The 21,598-nt window shown below is 37.7% G+C and overlaps 1 protein-coding gene across 8 annotated transcripts in view; it reads left to right on the top strand.

The window, feature by feature from the left end:
- POU2F1 (POU class 2 homeobox 1) overlaps positions 1 to 21,598 on the top strand; it is a 208,076-nt gene that overhangs the window by 159,184 nt on the left and 27,294 nt on the right. For all 8 annotated transcript variants that reach the window (XM_063649068.1, XM_054466594.2, XM_063649062.1 and 5 more), the window contains 5 exons: positions 5,513 to 5,607; positions 10,882 to 11,055; positions 17,802 to 17,943; positions 19,499 to 19,638; positions 20,680 to 20,859. In XM_063649068.1, coding sequence (XP_063505138.1) covers positions 5,513 to 5,607; positions 10,882 to 11,055; positions 17,802 to 17,943; positions 19,499 to 19,638; positions 20,680 to 20,859 — 731 coding nt within the window. The remainder of the gene's footprint in view (positions 1 to 5,512; positions 5,608 to 10,881; positions 11,056 to 17,801; positions 17,944 to 19,498; positions 19,639 to 20,679; positions 20,860 to 21,598) is intronic.

Raw genomic sequence — 21,598 nt, 5'->3', positions numbered from 1 at the left:
AAGTAGTGGGGATTACAGGCATGCGCCACCATGCCCAGCTGATTTTTGTTTTGTTTTGTTTTGTTTTTTGAGACATAGTTTCACTCTTGTTGCCCAGGCTGGAGTGCAGCAGCACAATTTCAGCTCACTGCAACCTCCACCTCCTGGGTTCAAGCGATTCTCCTGTCTCGGCCTCCTGAGTAGCTGGGATTATAGGCGCCCGCCACTATGCCGGGCTAATTTTTTATTTTTATTAGAGATGAGGTTTCACCATGTTGGCCAGGCTGGTCTCAAACTCCTGACCTCAGGTGATCCGCCCACCTCAGCCTCCCAGAGTGCTGGGATTACAGGCGTTAGCCACCGCATCTGGCCTTTTTTTTTTTTCAGATGGAATAAGTAGGAAATGGATTCACAGGCTCCTCGTTCTTGCTCTATTTGTTTTGTTTGTTTGTTTGTTTTTGAGACGGAGTTAAATGGCACAATCTTGGCTCACTGCAACCTCTGCCTCGTGGGTTCAAGCGATTCTCCTGCCTCAGCCTCCCAAGTAGCTGGAATTACAGGCATGTGCCACCACACCCAGCTAATTTTGAGTGTTTTTTTTTTTTTTTTTGAGACAGAGTCTTGCTCTGTCACCCAGGCTGGAGTGCAGTGGCACAATCATGGCTCACTGCAGTCCCAGCCTCTTGGGATCAAGCAATCTTCCCACCTTAGCCTTCAAAGCATCTGGGACTACAGTGTGTACTACCTCACCTGGCTAATTGAAAAAAAAAAAAAAAGAAGTTTTTTGTAGAGACATGTCTTGCTGTGGTTGCGCAGGCTGGTCTTGAACTCCTGGGTTCAAGCGATCCTCTTGCATCAGCCTCCCAAAGTGCTGGGATTATAGGCATGAGCCACTGTATCCAGACTCACTTTGAGGAGTCTAATGTGAATGGCCCAATGTCTTCCAATAAGAAAGTCTTCTGTCAACTCTGCTAAACCACAGATTTAATCAGAAAAGTGGCGTTTCCAAGTTTTTATTTAATAAAGTTCATGTTGAAACTTGGGTAGGGAAAATTGGTAAATAAGTAGGTAGATGGACAGGACCTGGTGGCCAGTTATATTTGATTAATGATAGGAAAGAGGTATCTAGGTGTAATGCCTGGGTTTTTAGGAAACTACGAGGGTTGTTAGGGTCAGAGAAAATATATATATAGTATTAGAAGAACCTTGGTGAAACCAACCTTTTAGGTGTAAAGGATTAAGTCAATTCAAAAGATACTGCATTTTCAGAAGTCAAAAACTAGTGGAGAGTGGTAATCGCAATGGAAGAAAATTCCAAGAGGAAAGGAGAAAGTGACCTAGATCAGAAAGACTTAGGAAGGTCAATGAGAAGCATGTTTATTAGATTTGTTAATTGCCAAAGCCTTAAGATGGAATGAGATTGCCTTCATTCACTTTCAGCAAAGCCAAGGGCGTTGTCTTTCCCTTTTCAAATCTGGGACCTCATTTTATTTCAGTTTTATTTGTCTCAAATCAAGGTAGTAGGAATAATGAATTACTGTTCATTCTGATTTTTTGGTATTTGCAAAAGTATGTGTATGTTTTTAAACACTCCCCCGACTTCCAGTCTTTTATATTGGGAAAATAGCACAGATAATGTAATACTGATTGGCCTTAGAGCCAGTGACCCTGGACAACTCACCTAACCTTTCTGAGTTTCACGTATTTCCCTTTTTATCTTCCCCTTCACTTACATGGGTGAATTACAAAAAAAGTTTTACTACCCTAACATCAGGAAGGTCATTATAATATAGTAGCAAAGAGCATAGACTCTAAAGCCAAACTGTCTCTTTGTGAATCTTGGCTCTGCCACTTACCTGTGTGTCCTTGGGAAAGTTAACTTTATGGGCCCCTGTTTCCTTGACTGTGATATTAGGATACTTTCAGTGTTCACCTCTAAGAGTTGTAGGGAGTCAACGAGTAAACACATGTAAGGCACCTTTTAGAAAGGTGCCTCCTACATAGTAACCTGTCTAAATCTTTGCTGCTGTTATCATTATGACATTATCATGGTATCAGTATCATCCTCAGTCAACAAACGATAGATAACTCAGAGAATGAAAAGGTTGTTCCTTTATATAGTTTCCCTAGAATCACCTTGTACCACTGCTGCTGAGTTGCAATCATTCGTTAGTCGTATGTGACCTAGATTCCATTTTCTAAGATTATTCAACAAAAGGATCGGCGTAGTGGAAATATGTCTATAAACATTTCTAGGAATTGAATTCATTGTAATTAATAGCATCAGAGAAGCTGAAAATCCAAAGAGCCAATCTCTTAACTTCATGATCGAGGACAAAGATTTTATCTTTTGGAATTTTAATAATGTTTCCAGCATGAGATTAGCCTTCAATATTAATTTCTGGAATTCTGTTTTCTCTTGTTTTTCATTGATTAATCTAAAACTTTTGAGATGTAATTCATATTTTTGGTAATATTGCTATGATTATATAACTGTAACTGTCTAGAATTTAATTTCCAGCAAGGGAAATTTAAGCCTTTTCCTCAGAATTATTTTTCATGGGAAAATTCTTACTGACAGATTACTGAACTTGAGTCGTAATTTATTGGTTATCTTATTCTGCGCTATCTACTCTCAGCACTAATTATAAAAATAATCAAAGAAATGTTCTTGGTTAGAAAACTGTTGTTCATTTGAGTTTTGTTTGGGTTTTCATTGTTTAGGTGAGGGAAGGTGGCAAGCGTTTTTTTGTTGTTGTTGTTTTTGAGATGGAGTCTTGCTCTGTCGCCCAGGCTGGAGTGCAGTGGTGGGATCTCGGCTCACTGCAACCTCCGTCTCCCAGGTTAGAAGGATTCTCCTGCCTCAGCCTCCTGAGTAGCTGGGACTACAGGCGCATGCCACCACGCCTGGCTAATTTGTTTGTATTTTTAGTAGAGACGGGGTTTCACCGTGTTAGCCAGGATGGTCTCGATTTCCTGACCTCGTGATCCACATGCCTCGGCCTCCCAAAGTACTGGGATTACAGGCGTGAGCCATGGCGCCTGGCCAAGCATTGGTTTTTTAAAAAGTTCTAAACCTCTATGGGCCCTTTCAGCCTTTTCAGCTGACCTTGTTTGAGGATAAAACCTAAGGTTTGAATTTGTTTACTTATCTGCTTTTGTCTCTTACAGATTAAACTAACTTTCATTGTTAAACTTTAAAGAAACTCCTATGTTGAAATAGCCTGTGTTTAATAATGGAACTTCATTTCTGACCTTTGTGCTCTCTTCTCTCTTTTTTTTTTTTTTGAGACGGAGTCTTGTTTTCTCACACAGGCTGGAGTACAGTGGCACAGTCTTGTCTCACCACAACCTCTGCCTCCTGGCAGCAAGCAATTCTCTTGCCTCGCCTCCCAAGTAGCTGGGATTATAGGTGTGTGCCACCACACCCGGTTAATTTGTATTTTTAGTAGAGATGGGGTTTCACCATGTTGGCCAGGCTGGTCTTGAACTCCTGACCTCAAGTGAACTGCCTGCCTCGGCCTCCCAAAGTGCTGGGATTACACACATGAGCCACAGCACCTGGCCCTCTCTTTCATTTTTTATTATTGTTTTTGAATATTCTTTAGTCTTTAGTCTTTTCAAAACAGTTTTATTTAATTAGTTTTAATCGTTAACATAAAATATAGGTTTTTTTCCTCTAGACTACCCTTCAGTATTTTTCAAACCAGTAAAGTTTGATATTTTAATTAATTCACTCAAAAATTAGTTGAGTGCCTGCTGTGTCATATAGTGCTCTAATAGTTACGGATGTATTTTGAACAAGAGGCAGGCCCTGCCCTAATTAAGAGACGTCAAATAGTAAACATGTAAACAAATGGTTTAGATACCAATAAGTACTAGTCAGGTAGTGGATCATAGTAATCTGGTAATGGTTAACCTAAAGAATAATGGGCCTATAGTCTGGAAAAGTCTCTCTGGAGAAGCAATATTTGAATTGGAAACTGGTGAGGAAAGATGAGGGCGAGGTTACCACACCTAGAATCTGAAGACAAGAGTCTTATAGGCAAAGGAATGTAAAACACCTGAGATGGGAACAGCTTGACCTGATCCAGGAAAAGAAAAGCCAAAGTAGCTGGAGTTCAGTGAGTCAAAGGAAGTGGTAGAAGTTGAGATACGAGAGCTAGACTGGGCCAGATACCTAGGGCTGCATAGATTTTGTTCTAATTCTAATATAAGGCCATGACAGCGTTTTAATTGGGAAATAATAAGATTATAAAGATCACCCTAACTATTATATGGAGATTGAACTATAGGGAGATACTTGGGGAAGCAGGACGGTCATTTAAACTTCCATAAACCTGCCTTTTAAGAAATGTTTGTAGTAATATATGCTGAATTTTATTTAATCATATTTGCTTCAATATATATATATTTCACTTGTCCCAGATCAGCCAAAGTCAGGGTTCTTTAGAAAAATTCAAATCTGTTTAATATATTTATCTTGTGACCTACATTATGAAATAAATATTAGTATCTTTTGATAGCTTAAATTTAGGCAGTGCTTAGTTACTTACAAATAAATGATAAATTCTATGGCTAATCTCTGGCAGGCTTAAGTGTTCTGGCTGTTGTCCTACATATTCCAACATTTAATATATCCAAATTTAGTAACCTAAGGAAATCATAATTAGGAAGCTATTGCCTCAGATAATCTTATCACATGTTCAAAAGAAAATGGTAAAATCCCTTTTGTTTGGTGTGCTTTGTCGAATACTTTCTACCATTGCTCTTATCACAGCAAACATAATCTTGTATTTAGTATTTTAGCAACAGCATTTTATCTGAAACTCTTTACTTAAACTCTTTACTCTTTATTTAAGATTAAATCCTTAAATACAGACATTCTGGGTTGGTCCTGTTTATCAGGTTCTGAAAATAAAAAGCCATGTATTCAAGTAATTGAGCATCTTCTACAAACAAAGAGTTTGTATTTCTACTTTGAATGTCAGTTTGTCATCATGAAGCATTGGTGGCATTACATTATCAATTATTTGAAACTAAGACAGTTCAGTGTTCATGCAGATATTAATAGAATATTTTACATTTCAACTTTATTATCACCAACAGGCAAATGTTTGATAAAGAGAACTTGAAAATGCTGCTTTTCCTCTGGTCCAACATACACTGGCAGTTTCTAATGGATTCTAGGTTAAGAAGTTGAGCTCTTTTTGGAATTTCCAGCTGTTTCTATTTAGAATAGTTTTTTAACTTTCATCCCACTCTTTCCTAAAATAAAGGACTGACCTATCACAGAGCTTATTCAGATTATGCCAAAGACATATCAGTTTTAATTTAATGTTCTATATCTTCTCTTCCAAGTTGTAAAACAAGATTGAATGTAAGGCAAATAAGATAAATAAGAGTTTTGATACCAGTAAGACTACCAGAGATCAACTGGAAATTTTCAGCTCATTTTCTCATGCATTCTTTCTTTTGCCATGTGTTCGAAGAAATCTTTAATGTTTCTGGATAACGTGTTTTTCTTCTACAGGTCTCCTGCAAGCGCAAAATCTTCTAACACAACTACCTCAGCAAAGCCAAGCCAACCTCCTACAGTCGCAGCCAAGCATCACCCTCACCTCCCAGGTCAGTTTTCTTCTATGGGGGCTGCTTTCTCTTGTCTTATTGTTTGGGGAGACTTTTGGACTTTATTTAATTTTTTTTTTAAATCTAATAAAAATAATTCGGTCTTCGAAAACTGACCAGAAAATCAAAGCTAGGTTTATCAGCTCAATAAAGCAATGCTACCAAATCAATATAGTCTTTGAAAATCTTCAGAGTTCCTGTTTCTTATATGTTCTTAAAGAATAACTGCATTAGCAGTAAATGAGTAATGAGTTCTAGCTATGTGACATCTCCCCTCACCATACTTGGCAGTAGATATTACCACTTAAACTGGAAACCTAGTTAGCCTCAGTTAAAAATCCATTGTTACCCTTTACCCTTTCTCAGAAACTGCAAAAAAATTTTGATCTCTATATTTTCTTTTTTCTCAGTGCTTTTATGGTACTTTAGCTCATTTCTACTAGACCATATAAACGCTATAATTATATAAAAAATACTTAGACATATAGAGGTTTAAATTATAGACCTAGTTCCACTTCTTATCTAGCTGTTGCTTTGAACATGTCATTTTATCTTTCTGGACCTCAGTCTTCTCATCTATAAATTAGGTGACTGAACTGGCTGATCCTGAATCTCCTTCCAGCTCTGACTTTCTTTGTCTGCAGTATGGAAGTTACCACTTAATACTAACACATTACCAGATTTGACAGAATTCAGCGTCCATTTATGATAAGAACTCTTGCAAACTAGATATAGAAGGTAACTTTCTTAACCTGGTAAAGAGCACGTATTAAGAAAAAAAAAAGAAAAGAAAAAAACCAACATCATACTTAACGAAAAACTGAATACTTTCCCCCTAAGATCAAAAACAAGGCAAAGTGACCAGTTGCCACTTTTATTCCACATTATACTGAAGGTGCCAGTAATGCAATAAGACAATAAAATGAAATATGAATAAATGACATACAGATTAGAAAGGAAGAAGTAAAACTATCTTAGTTGCTAGATGACATGATTGTCTATGTAGAAAATCTTAAGGAATCTACCAAAAAAAGCTACTGGAATAAGTGAGCTTAGCAAGTATGATACAAAGTCAATATGTAAAAATCATTTACATTTCTATACACTAGCAGTGAGCATTTGGAAATTGAAATTAAGAAAAAGAAATTTACAGTACTTAGGGATAAACAACAAAATATTTGTAAGGCCTATACAAATAGTTCTGTAGTTGAAAACTATAGAACATTGCTGCGTAAAATTAAAGACCTATAAAACAGAAAGAAGTAATGTGTTCATGAATCAGAAAGACTTAAGTTAAATGTTAAAATGTCAGTTTTTCGCAAATTGACCTCTAGATTCAACATAGTCTCAACCAATACGTAGCAGGCTTTTTTGTAGAAATTTGCATACTGTTTCTAACATTTATATAGAACTGTAGAAAACACAGAATAACCAAATGATTTTGAGAAGAAAAGTGAAGGACTACCTGATGTCAAGAATAATTATAAAACTCCGGTAATGAAGACAGTGTAATACTGGCATATGGATAGAAATAGAGATCAGTGGAACAGAATAGAAGGTCCAGTAGATCTACATGTATATGGTCAACTGATTTGCCAAAGGTGCCGAAGGATTTCAGTGGGGAAAAAAAAAGTCATTTCAAAAAATGCTGCTGAAACAGTAGGGAAAAAAAAAAAAAAACCTTGACTATTATTTCACACCATGTACAAAGATTTGTTTGATGGGTCATAGACCTAAACTTAGAGAAAAAAGTTTGGAAAAAAATCTTTGTGTCCTTGGGTTGGGCAAGGACTTCTTAAATAGGACACAAAAAGCACCATAAAATAATGGATAAATTTAATTTCATAAAAATTAAAGCTTCTTTCAAGTGAATGAAAAGAAAACCACAGATGGGGAGAAAATATTTTTATGAAACATATCTGATAAAAGATTTGTGTTCAGAATGTCTAAAGAACTCATTCAAGTTAATAATAAGACAATCTGATTTAAGGGAATGGGCAGCAAAAAAATTGGAGATACTTCACCAAAGAAGATATGTAAATGTCCAGCAGGCATATGAAAAGATGCTCAAAAACTATTAGTCATCAGGAAAATTTAAATGAAATGTCACTACACAGTCACTAGAATAAGCAAAATTTAAAAGGCTATGACAAAACCAAGTGTTGGCAAGAAGGTAAAGCAACTAGAGTTCTCATACATTGCTTAGTGGTGTTGCAAAATGGTATACACACTTTGGAAATTATTTTGGCAGTTTCTTTTTTGGGGGGTGATGGGGAGGCAAGGTCTTGCTCTGTCACCCAGGCTGGAGTGCAGTGGCACAATCACAGCCCACTCTAGCAGCCTGACCTCCCAAGCTCAAGCGATCCTCCCACATCAGCCTCCTGAGTAGCTGGGACTACAGGCATGCACCACCACGCCCAGCTATTTTTTGTAGAGGTGGGGTTCCGCCATGTTGCCTAGGCTGGTCTTGAACCCCTGGGCTCAAGCAATTCTGCCTGTCTTGGCCTCCCAAAGTGCTGAGATGACAGGCGTGAGCCACCGCACCAGGCTGGCAGTTTCTTATAAAATTAAATGTGCATGTACCTTGTGACCCAGCAGTTCTATCCCTAGAAATGAAAGCATACGTCCACACAAAGACTTGTATGTGAGTGTTTATAGCAGCTTTATTCACCTCAAACTGGAAACAACCTAAATATACATCAGCTGGTGACTAGGTAACATAAGCTTTAGCATATCCATATGATGGAATGCTACTTTGCAATAAAAAGAAACGTGCTTCTGATACATGCATCTCCTGTGAATCTCAAAAACGTTGTACTACATGAAAGAAGACATAAAAGACTGCATACAGTATGAGTCAATGCACATGGCATTTTAGAAAAGACAAAACTAAGGTATATAAAACATTAGTGGTTGCCAGGAACGGGGGGCTAATGATGGGGATTAACTGCAAAGGGAACAAGGGAACTTTTGGGAATGATGAGAATGTTCTGTATCTACTACTATCTGTAGTAACTGCTACTACAATTAGTAGCAGTTGTATGACTGTAGTTGCTGAAACATAAACTTTGCCCTTTTAAATGGTGAATTTGTGAATATGCTGAATGCAAGAGTGAGGTTGGGGTTTTGAAAAAAGCCTATACCAGAGACTTCTTCCTGGCGTGCATTCTCTACATACGGTGGCAGGGCCGTTGTAGCTTCATCCTGACTCCTGCTCACTGAATTCTACTCTGCCATTTCTAGATCTGGCCCAGTCCAGCCTGAGGTTTCTGGAGTTGGGGTAACTTATCTATAACCACCCCATCTAAAGGTACCCAAGTGATTTTTAGTCCTTTATTATTTGAGAATGGGGCTACTTCAAGCCCGGAGATGAAGTAACAATGTGATAGTTAAGACTCACCTCTAACTGTCAACCAGTTTCACTGTGAGAAGTGTACAGCCACATAGGGGTCTGCTGTGGTTGGTGCTCGTTTTGGCTGCTCCAGAATGGTCAGGTTGAAAATTACGCAGTGTCAGCATGACATAGAAATGAACTTTGTTGTTGTCATTGAAACAGGATAAGAGAGGAACTTAACTCCAGTTGTCGCCTGTGTAATGCTTATTCTGTAGTTTTCTGGGACAGTTAGTTCCTTTGGAGGAAGCCTTGACTCATAAGGTAAAGGTCAGGGTTATATAACTCATCTTAATTTGAAGAAGAAAAATTCACAGCCACGGACTTTATCTGTAATTCTGGTTTATAGTCGCTCACCTGGGCTACTGTTCACAGGAGGAGTCAACTGAGCAACTAAGATGCAGTCAGGCAGTGCCTCCCACTAGTGAGGTGTGTTCCACTCGGGGCTTGTGAATAGAACAGAATAACCTTAAGTTTGTGTGATAAGAAAGTTGAGTATTTTATTTTTAAAAAGAGACTATACCCTCATGTCCCAAAATGAACTATACATGGATTTAAATAATCAAATATTCAACACAGAAGAAGCTAGCAGATTAAAAAGAATTTTATCAATGTTAGAAATAAGTGAAGCTTTCTCAGATTTGAAGTAACAGGATATATTAGAAAGGAAAATTAAAAGTTCACCCAAATGACAATTTAAAGGCTTATGTACACTGAAAAATAAAAGGAAGAAAGCAAATTGGAAAAAGCATTTGCATTAATATGACAAAGCTTCCTCTATAAAATTTGAGTATCTCTCTAAGGATAAGGATGAGAATAAATATCTTAATATATAAATTGGTTAAGGACATAAATCCAATTCACATCCAAAGAAAAACGGATAATAATTGACACATGGGAAAATTTTGACATTGAGTAGTAAGAGAACTACCATTTACTTCTTGAATTAGCAAAACATTTTTTAAAACTGCTAACATAAGTCATGTGGAAGAGTGTTGCATAGTGGGAACCAACGTTATGATATGTATCAAAAGCCATGAAATTGTTTATCTAGTTACCAGAAAAGCCCTTGAGAATTTATCTCAAAAGAACTAATTACGCACATAGGTGGAAAAAATAACTAATATGCATAAAGTTTTTCATTGTGTTGTTATCTATGTTAGTGAAAACATAAAAACTGTCTAGCAGTTAAGAACTGGTTAAGTAAATTATGAGAATATTGCCTTAGTTTTTAAAAAGGATAATTATGAAGACTGAAATACCATAGAAAACAGTTAAAACAATGTTAAATGAGAAAAGCAGAGAGTAAAATTATGTATACCATAATTACAGTGAAGGTTTAAAGATATAGGTCCTTGGGGAAAAAACTGGAACAGATATACAAAAGTGAAACCTGTTATAAGCTATTTAAACTACAGGTGGTTTACTTTTCCCCCTTAATGATTTTGAATTATGATCTTGAATACTATTTTTATAATACTGTGTCACAGGTTGGAGATGTAATAGTGATAAGCAAGACAGATATGCTGTCTACTGTTTTGACAGTTGAAGTGCTAGACTTATGAAATAGATTTTTTGAAATAGAGTAATTTATTAAAAGACATAAGATATATGTATTCAGACCATTTGAAAACCCAGTTATAATAGATTTCATTTTTGTGTATTCATGTTTTTTCTATAGAATTACGTAATTACTTGTAATTACAGTATACATAATTTCACTGCCTGCTTTGCTCACTGAACATTATGTTGTACATTCTGTAGTGTTACATGGTCTTCATCGTTATCCATAAATGTAGCTCTTTCCTTCAGTTGTTTACTTGGAGTGAACCTAAATATCTCTTCACATGCTTTTCCTCATTGTTTTATTCTTTCTCCAACAGCCAGCAACCCCAACACGCACAATAGCAGCAACCCCAATTCAGACACTTCCACAGAGCCAGTCAACACCAAAGCGAATTGATACTCCCAGCTTGGAGGAGCCCAGTGACCTTGAGGAGCTTGAGCAGTTTGCCAAGACCTTCAAACAAAGACGAATCAAACTTGGTTTCACTCAGGTAGGGTGAATTGGCCTTACATTGATTCCCCTCCTTGGCTGGGTCCAAATACAGTTGGCTCTCTGTATTCATGGATTCCGCATCTGTGGATTCAACTAGTCTAAAATATTTGGGACGGGGGACAAAAAAGGATGGTCATGTCTGTACTGAACATGTATAGACTTTTTTTCTTGCCATTATTTCCTAAACAATACAACAATTTACATAGCATTTACATTATATTAAGTATTATAAGTAACGTAGAGATGATTTAAAGTATATGGGAGGATGCACGTATGTTATATACAAATATACATTTTATAATTTTGAGGACTTGAGCATCAGTGGATTTTGGTATCCAAGGGAGGTCCCGAAACCAATCCCCTGTGCATACTGAGGGACAACTGTATTTGCTTTACACGTCCAAAGAGGCTTCTAAGATACAATATGTTCATCAGCCATGTTGTTTTTTGGTTTTAAACTGCACCTTTTTGTTAGCCTTTTCCTGCGTTTTTTTTTCTTTTTTTTTTTTTTTGTATTTTTTTTTTTTTTATTGTTATTATACTTTAGGTTTTAGGGTACATGTGCACAATGTGCAGGTTAGTTACATATGTATACATGTGCCATGCTGGTGTGCTGCACCCACTAACTCGTCATCTAGCATTAGATATATCTCCCAATGCTATCCCTCCCCCTTCCCCCCTCCCCCCTCCTGAATTTTTAATGTATGGTTTAATGTTAGTCTAGAAGCTTTATGATTTCTTTCAGAACACAGGCCTCTGAAATCATAATTATATCAGTAAATTGTGAAGAGTTTAAAAGATTATGTTGGAGGATATTTTGACTGTATGGAAGATTTTGTTATTTGAAGAATATCTGGTGATAGACCTTAGTACTTCATATGTAAGATTGAGAGAGTAAAGGTTACAGGGTGTATTATATTAGCTAAAAGGGGAAAAGTTTAGAAGGCTTATTTAAAAACAGTTTTTTGTAGTGGGTGCAGTAGCTCTCTTCTGTAATCCCAGCACTTTGGGAGACTGAGGTGGGAGGATTGCTTGAGCCCAGGAGATGGAGACCAGCCTGGTCTCTGGTGGGACCCTGTCTCTCCAAAAAGTAAATAAATAAAAAATTTAACTGGGTGTGGTGGCACATGCCTGTAGTCCAAGCTATCAGGAGGCTAAGGTGGGAGGATTGCTTGAGCCCGGGAGGTCGAGACTGCAGTGAGCCATGATTGCTCCATTGCACTCCAGCCTGGGTGACAGAGCAAGACACTGTCTCTGAAAAATAAAAATTAATAAAAATCAAAAATAAAAATAACTTTTTGGAAGAGAGAGGGTGATGGAGACAGGCTTGCAAGCACAGGCACACATACTCTCTAAGCCTATGCTAAAACCAGTTAATCAAGCAAGAATCTATAGAAGATGAAAACCCCAAATTAACCAAAATCCAAATTAATTTTCTGGAATTTGTCAGCTAATTGAGGACTTTTAAAGAAGAGTGAATATATTTAATGGTTTAAACAGTTGTCTGGATACATAGCATTTTTGTTTGTTTTAAGCACTACCACTGACTTATTCTTTGATTAACCTGTCATAAATAATATATTTTTTTAGAGACAGGGTCTCGCTATGTTGGCCAGGTTGGTCTTGAACTCTTGGCCTCAATCAACCCTCCCGCCTTGGCCTCCCAAAGTGCTAGGATTACAGGTGTGGGCCACTGCGCCCAGCCTGCAAATAATACTTTTAAAGCAGGCAAGGAATTAAACTGAATGAAATTTATGTAAAATGGTATAAGATCATTAGGTAAAAAAAAACAAGTATGGATTAGATTGGGTGCTTTTATGGAATCAGGAAAAATCTGATATTTTCTTTCCAGGGAATATAATTTAAAGTTTTTAAGCTACTACTTAAATATTACTCAAATTATTTTGTGTTGAAAGTACAGTAATGCTCCACCTGGCCTGGTAGGTCAAAATCCAAGGATAGCATCCCTGAATGTACTATGGGTGTTTTTAAGAACACATTTATATGTATCTTTATATATATCTTTTTTTTTTTTTTTTTTTTTTTTTTTTTTGAGACAATGCCTGGGTCTGTCACCCAGGCTGGAGTACAGTGGCATGATCACGGCTCACTGCAGCCTTGACCTCCAGGGGTCAAAGGATTCTCCCACTTCCGTCTCCTGAGTAGCTGGGACTCAGGCACACCACCACACCCGGCTAATTTTTGTAGAGACGAGGTCTTGTCATGTTGCCCAGGCTGGTCTCGAACTCCTGGACTCAACCAAATCCACCCATGTCAGCTTCCCAAAGTGCTGAGATTACAGGTGTGAGCCACCAGGCCCAGCCCAGGCTTATATTTCTTTGGGAATTCATTTTTGCTCAAAGAAATCAATTGTGTTTGGGAATATATAATGATTTTTTAAATAGGCATGATTTTAGAGGAAATGCAGTTACATTTGTGAGGAGTTTGACTTATGAAGAAGCAAATTATCCAGAAACATTTTAATACTTTCAAAGCATCTTAAATGATCTGACCTGTTTTAAAAAGAAAGCTAGGCCAGGCACCGTGGCTCACACCTGTAATCCCAGCACTTTGGGAGGCCGAGGCAGGTGGATCACCTGAGGTCAGGAGCTCAAGACCAGCCTGGCCAACATGGGGAAACCCCATCTCTACTAAAAAATACAAAAATTAGCCGGGCGTGGTGGCGGGCGCCTGTAATCCCAGCTAATCGGGAGGCTGAGGCAGGGACAATTGCTTCAACCTGGGAGGTGGAGGTTGCAGTGAGCCAAGATCATGCCACTGCACACCAGCTTGGGGGGTGACAGAGCAAGACTCTGTCTCAAAAAAAAAAAAAGAAAAAAGAAAGAAAGCAAGCTAAACATAAAACTAGATTGATGTGAATAAGTTACAAAGCTGAAATAAGTATAAGGTAGCATATTTAGCAGTGCCTCAAGTTTTAAACTATTAGCACAACATACTCTGGGGTTCCCTGAGAGATTGTTGCCTAAGTGATATGCCAAAGATGTTAAGGCTTTTAAAAATCTTTAACTTTTACTCAAATAGTGGTTTGCCTTTCTGCATTTGACCCAACATATTGTCAGTGTTATGTTTTTCTCTCCCTCCACACATCTCTCCAGGTAAAAGAGCTTCCCTAAGGTCTGGTGTTTTGTTTTGTAGTTTTATCCTATTTTTTGGCATGACCACTCCTTATTTTTCTAAATGACTTTGAGACAGCAGTGGCAATGGTTCACAAACTTGGACTATGTGGGTTAAAGTACATACTACTGCTGCAGAATGGAAAATCAGTCTATCAACCTCTGTTTTTAAGTCAGATACTTCAATTTTAGTTACTCAAAGGTTGCTCTGTGTCCAGTTTATTGATATACACACACAAAGAGAAAGTTTTAGCCATTAAAGTTATTTGCTGAAACAAAAAAAGCTCTATTCTCTGTGTAAATATACACATTATTAGATGTTTTAAAGTTATTTTCTAATTACATAATTGCTTATTAAAGGATTACCATGGCTGTCTTTGCATAATTAGAACGCATGTCATAGCATAATACATTTATCACATGTGGTACGTTCATTATTTCCCAGTCCCAGTTTTTGTTCCTTTTTTGTTATGTTCTTTTTAAAAATATCAAAGGGATATAATATAGTTAAGATTATATATGAATTGACTACTTAAAACATTTACTTTTGTGAGTGATAACCCAAGATGGTTGTGAGTTGGATTACACAAAAGAGCATTAAACCAAGCCTGTACCAAATTAATGAAAATTAGTATGTTAACTGAGGAGTCTGTTGCTTTTTATTCAATTAAGCAATTTAAATGTGAAATAAAACATATTAATAATGATAGTGAGTTTATTATTTATCATGGTTCTAGTTAGTGAATGGCATAGCTTTATTTCCAGCCACCACCTTAAGGTATCATTTCTTATAATTACTGTCATGATTTTTTAATATATATTTTATTTACTTATTTTTTTTTTTTTTTTTTAGCGAGAGGGTCTCACTCTGTTGGCTCTGGCTGGAGTGCAGTGGCACAATTATAGCTCACTGCAGCCTCAAGCTTCTGGGGTCAAGTGATCCTCCCACCTCAGCCTTCCAAGTAGCTGGGACTACAGGCACATGCACCACACACAGCTAATTTTTTTGTGTTTGGTAGAGATGGGGTCTTATGTTTCCAAGGCTGTTGACTTATTTTTTACTTGTTAAATTGTTACTTTTATATACTTTTATAATAAGATAGAAGTTTGTGAAAATTTGTAGCTTATTTTGCAGTTACTATGCCAGAAAACACTTATTGCCATCTAACTGCTACATAAGTTCTTATACTCAAAGAATTGCAAGGTTTAGTTGGCACCAGCTGTAATCTAAACAAGGTGACCATGACATGAATATATGTGATACACAATGCATAAGTTCAGCGCTTGACATATAGTAGGTACTTAGTGAATATTTGATTGAATGAAGTAACATTTTATTTTATTTTATTTTATTTATTTTTTTGAGACAGAGTCTCACTTTATCACCCAGGCTGGAGTGCAGTGACATGATCTCGGCTCACTGCAACCTCTGCCTCCCAGGTTTCAAGCAGTTCTCGTGCCTCAGCCTTCTGAGTAGCTGGGATTACAGGGGTGTGCCACCACACCCAACTAATTTTTGTATTTTTAATAGAGACAGGGGTTTTGCCATGTTGGCCAGGCTGGTCTCGAACTCCTGACCTCAAGTAATCCACCCACCTCGGCCTCTTAAAGTGGTGGGATTACAGTTGTGAGCCACCGTGCCCTGCCTGAATGAAGTAACATTTTAATAAATATGTAGAGATACAGGTATAGATAAACATAATCATCTATGTCTTTAGACATATTTGTATACAGTATAATGGATAGCATTTATGCCCTGCTCACCACTAATTCTGGTTCTTTCAGTTTTATGCTAATTGGAAGGAAATCAATAAACAGTCTACTTCAGTATATTCAGAACTGTCATTAAAACTTTCTGTGATGATGGGGTGTTCTGTACATTGGACATGGGGTGTCCAATACAATAGCCACTGTCTACTTATGGCTATTGAGCACTTGGAAGGGCTAGTGATACAAAGGAACTGAATTTTTAATTTATTGGGTTTTAATTAATTTAATAGCCACTTGTGGCTGGTGGCTATATGGGAAGGCAGAGGATATCAATCACTTGAAGTTCAGGTATTCTGTGTGCCTCATTTTGTCTTACATTTCAATATTTCTCATCTGTTAAACTTTTTATCAGAAGTTGCTCACCAAAAAGAAAATGGGGTTTTAAAAATATGTTACTTTTTTAACCCAACTACCACCTAATAAAAAATATAGTATTCAATGTGCTAATAAAAAATGTAGTATTCAAAAGATGGATTTAGGGATGGGGGGAATCAAAGGACTGGGATAATCCCAGTTCAAAATAAGTGTTGCCAGGATAGTTGAGAGTTGGCTGTCTCATAGTAGGATTAGTTGTATAGTACTTTGGACCAGAAATGATGTTGCCTTTCTGCCCTGTCACTAAACTAATTGAAATGAATGGGTGAATCATTTAAACTCCGTGAGCCTCTGTTTCCTGTATATAAAGCAACTATCTTACGCTTTTTTTCCAGCTTGATCAAGAGAGATTCAGCAAGAAGAAAAGCTCTGTATACATTTCAAAGGTTATAGGCTTATAGAGAAAGACATCTTTTGTAATATATTCAGGGCATCATTGTTCTATTGCTAGAAGGTTACCAAGTTTCCAGTGCCCATGAAGGTTTGACTAAATGGGTCAAACCTCTCTACTGTGAATTTCTATTTCTATGATGGTTACAAAAGTAGTCTTTTAGAATACCTGGTTTTTGTAACTAACTTTGAAATCCAAACTAGGAGTGAAAATAGATTTTTTTTTTCACTGCATACAGAAATACTTGATAGGGAAAAGAAGAAAGAGATGATTTCTAATTTTTAAAGTGATTTTTGGGAAGTTTGATTAGTTCAGAAATATCTTGGGTTATCTAGAGAGTTATACATAATATCTGTAGGTGATACAGATAAATTTATTTTTCTTTTTCTTTTTTAAATTTTTTTCTTTTTTTGAGACAGGGTCTCGCTCTGTCACCCAGACTGGAGTGCGGTGCCATGATCACGGCTTGCTACAGCCTTGACCTCCTGGACTCAAGCGATCCTTCACCTCAGCCTCCCAAATGGCTAGGACTACAGGCACATGCCACCACGCCTGGCTAATATTTGTATTATTTGTAGATGTTTTGCCATGTTCTCCAGGCTGGTCTGGAAATCCTGGGCTCAAGCAATCCACCCATGTAGGCCTAGGCCTCCCAAAATGCTGGGATTAAAGATGTGAGCCACTGTGCCCAGACCAGATAAATACATTTTTAAAGATTACTTAAATCACTTTGGTTGTATCAATTAAGGGGCTTGTTAGAATATTAGCACTATTTTTGATATGTAGTTGAAATTTTGGTGTCTCCATGATTACATAAGGTGGCAAGAAGAGATTCAAAATGGGAAAGTGTGTGGGACAGTATTGAACATTGTAACGATCAGGCCTAAAAGAGTCCTCACAGTAACGCTGTGACTGGCTTAGGGATGGAGTTTATGTGGGACCCCGTAAGTGGAATAATTGTTGACTCTTTGTCTAAAGCAGTTATTGGAGCAACACCCCAGAGTGAAGGCTTTAAGCACTGGTGAGATGACTCTGTCTTTCCTCTCCTCTTCTCCTGCTCTGCATTGTGTGTAGGGTGATGTTGGGCTCGCTATGGGGAAACTATATGGAAATGACTTCAGCCAAACTACCATCTCTCGCTTTGAAGCCTTGAACCTCAGCTTTAAGAACATGTGCAAGTTGAAGCCACTTTTAGAGAAGTGGCTAAATGATGCAGGTAAGTGACTGTATTTGTTTGTCATTCATTGGAATTTTACAGGGGGATTGTTATATAAATTGGGGTTTATATTTCTTACTCTATTTTTGTTGTTACAGAATCTTGAAGCTTACTAATCCTGGGAGGATCATTATAAATTATGGTGATATAAATCAGAAAGCTGATTCATTTAAATATTCTAGTAATTACAGTATAAATAATTAGCAGTAATTTTTAGCCTGAAATACTTCTTGTATTTGAGCCAGGATTAGGAACACACACACACACAGTTGAAGGAACAGGATAAGTAAGGCTTTTGTATTTAGATAAGCTTGAAGTAGAAGCTTATTGTTTCTTCCTTGATGAATTATCATAGAACTTGTTCTTGTAATAGTTCTGCTTTTGTTATTTCAAATGACCACACATTTCATTCAGAAAAGTTGGACTACTAGCTTTGTCTTACATTTTTTTGTGCTGAGAGTTCCTTTTGGAAGATTGGAATTTTGAGTCACAGGATCATAGACTATGAAAGCTGTAGGAGTCATTTAGATCCCTTAAGCTATGGTTCTTATTGTAGATATGAACAAAAATTAGGCCTTTGGAAAAGACAAACCTGAAACACGCATCCTTGGACAGTTTTATTCAGTAGCTGTGGGTGAGGCCTAGGCATCTGTTTCCTGAGTCCACAGATAAGAACCACTGGTTTACTCTTTCCATCTTATTTTACGTGTAGCAGAAACAAACTCAGATGTGTATGACATGCCCAGGGTTATTAAACTGTGAAATTGTAGAACCCTGTGATTTAACTTCAGATAATTTATAAATATTTCATTTGTTTCTTTTCTTTTTACCCTAGATTATACCAATAAAATGAAAGGCCATTTACAAGATAAATATTAAACGTTCAGTAATTTCTAAGAAACTTTCTTCCTTTTATCCCCAGAACTTATAAACAAACAGAACTGGAGACATAGAGCTGAGTTTAAGGATAGGAATAGTAAACCTCTTCTTTCTCAGAAACAGAAATTCAAAAGTAGTGGTAATATTGTCAACCATCCTAGCAGAAAGAATGCCAATAAGGGCAGCAGAAATATCCATGGTAGTAAATATATATATATATATGGGGGGTGGGGGGCGGGTAGGGGGAGACATGGTCTCACTCTGTTGCCCAGGCTGGAGTGCAGTGGCACCATCTCAGCTCACTGCAACCTCTGCCTCCTGGGTTCAAGTGATTCTCCTGCCTCAGCCTCCCAAGTAACTGGGACCACAGGTGCACGCCACTGTGCCCAGCTAATTTTTGTATTTTTGGTAGAGATGGGGTTTCACCATGTTAGCCAGGCTGGTCTTGAACTCCTGACCTCAAGTGATCCTCCCACCTCAGCCTCCCAAAGTGCTGGGATTACAGGTGTGAACCACCATGCCTGGCCAATAAGCAATATTGTAATGTAGGTTATGTGAAAACCGTTTCATACTTTCATGTAGCTTATTTTGTCAGTTTTGTTGTTAATATGCATATTATGCACATGAATCACTGTGCTCAGCTAATTTTATTTCTGTATTTTCTTCATTCTTACAGAGAACCTCTCATCTGATTCGTCCCTCTCCAGCCCAAGTGCCCTGAATTCTCCAGGAATTGAGGGCTTGAGCCGTAGGAGGAAGAAACGCACCAGCATAGAGACCAACATCCGTGTGGCCTTAGAGAAGAGTTTCTTGGAGGTCAGTGAGGATTTTACTTTTCTATACATGGGATTGTCTGTGTAGTACTTAACATTATTACTTAGTAGAAACTGTAGGTGGTAAAAGATGACATGTCAGCCTCTGCTCTTACAGATGATCATAAATAGGTGAAGTAAGTAAGTTACTAACATAGGAGACAGAACCAGAGTTCTGCAGGGTTCAGGAGAGACCAGAATCACATCCATGCGAGCAGTCCGTATGAGAGAGGTGGCAGCTACCATAGGAATTAATTCCACAGACTGGAAAAGGTAGGGGGAAAGTATTTTAAGCAGAGGAAACGCATGAGCGTTTCCCCCTCAGAGTCGGGGAGAAACACTGGAGTGAGGGAAACCATAGGGTGTATCAGGAGACGCTCTAGTAGATTGGTTGGTTAAATTGTAGTGTCTGTATGCCTGGAATAGTAGTTTGGGACTGGAACACTAGAGACCTTGAGTGTTAGGCTATGGAGCTTAAGTTAATGCAAGAGATATTTGGCAATTTTTTTTTTGTACCAGGTAATATCATAACAAAGCTTTTAAGAACATTTTGACTTCTCTAATTCAGAAAAGACTTGAGCACATTAGGAGGACTCTGAATTAGGAGTTTTTGTCAGCTCTGCCACTTACTGTGTGATTGGGCAAATCGTGTGATTTCTTTAAGCTGAAGGTCTTTCATCTGTGAAATACCTGCCTTTTTTACTTTAAGGTCCAAATTAGATAGCATGAAGCATGGAGAAAGGTTAAATTCCTACTAATACATGTGGTTGTACTGGTATTTTGTTAGTTTCATTCACAATTAATAGATCTTAAAAATGAAAAACTATAGATATTCAAGGATAACTTACTCTAAGTTAATATGAATAAATTTAGTAGGTGTATGTTCATTAGAACTTCTATCTACACAATCTCTTTGTTGAAAGTGGCCTAATGTGGATGGTCATATGTATCCCAGCTTCATTTTCTAACCTGACATGATTATGCCAGTAGTTCAAAAAGTTATTGCAAAGGATACCTTTTGGAATTACATTTTTTCACCCTGCAGAATCAAAAGCCTACCTCGGAAGAGATCACTATGATTGCTGATCAGCTCAATATGGAAAAAGAGGTGATTCGTGTTTGGTTCTGTAACCGCCGCCAGAAAGAAAAAAGAATCAACCCACCAAGCAGTGGTGGGACCAGCAGCTCACCTATCAAAGCAATTTTCCCCAGCCCAACTTCACTGGTAAGAATAAAAAATAGGGGGTGCAAGCTCAAGGGCTAATTTTTGCAATTTTACGAATGACCTGTTAAATCAGTTTATTTCATAATAGTAATTTAATGAATAAATACATCAAATAAATGCATGTAAATTTGTATTTTAGACATTATCAAGGTAATGAAATTCTCATTCTCTCTTTCTCTGTCTCTCGCGCTCTCTCTCTCTCTCTCTCTGTCTGCTGAGATCACTGGTCTTGAGGTGCCCCTGCATGGAGGGTGAAATCTCGTGTTGTTATTAACCCAAGAACTTATTGGTCTTGCTTATTTTTTGTTTATTTTTCTATTTATTTTATTTTTTTGAGACAGAGTCTCACTCCGTCACCCAGGCTGGAGTGCATTGGTGCGATCTTGGCTCACTGCAACCTCTGCCTCCTGGGTTCAGGCGATTCTTGTGCCTTGGCCTCCCGAGTAGCTGGGATTACAGACATGTACCACCATTCCCGGCTAATTTTTTGTACTCTTAGTAGAAGCAGGGTTTCACCATGTTGGCCAGGCTGGTCTTGAACTCCTGACCTCAAGTGATCCCGTGGCCTCCCAAAGTGCTGGGATTACAGGTGTGAGCCACCATTCCCAGTCTTTTTTTTTTTTTTTTTTTTTTTGAGACAGAGTTTTACTCTTGTCGCCCAGGCTGGAGTGCAATGGCACGATTTCAGCTCACTGCAACCTCCGCCTCCTGGGTTCAAGCAATTCCCCTGCCTCAGCCT

The sequence above is a fragment of the Pongo pygmaeus genome, chromosome 1, assembly GCF_028885625.2.
Source record: "Pongo pygmaeus isolate AG05252 chromosome 1, NHGRI_mPonPyg2-v2.0_pri, whole genome shotgun sequence".
Taxonomy (NCBI): domain Eukaryota; kingdom Metazoa; phylum Chordata; class Mammalia; order Primates; family Hominidae; genus Pongo; species Pongo pygmaeus.
The sequence above is the reverse complement of the archived record's forward strand: the minus strand, read 5'-3'. Positions and strand labels throughout refer to the sequence as shown.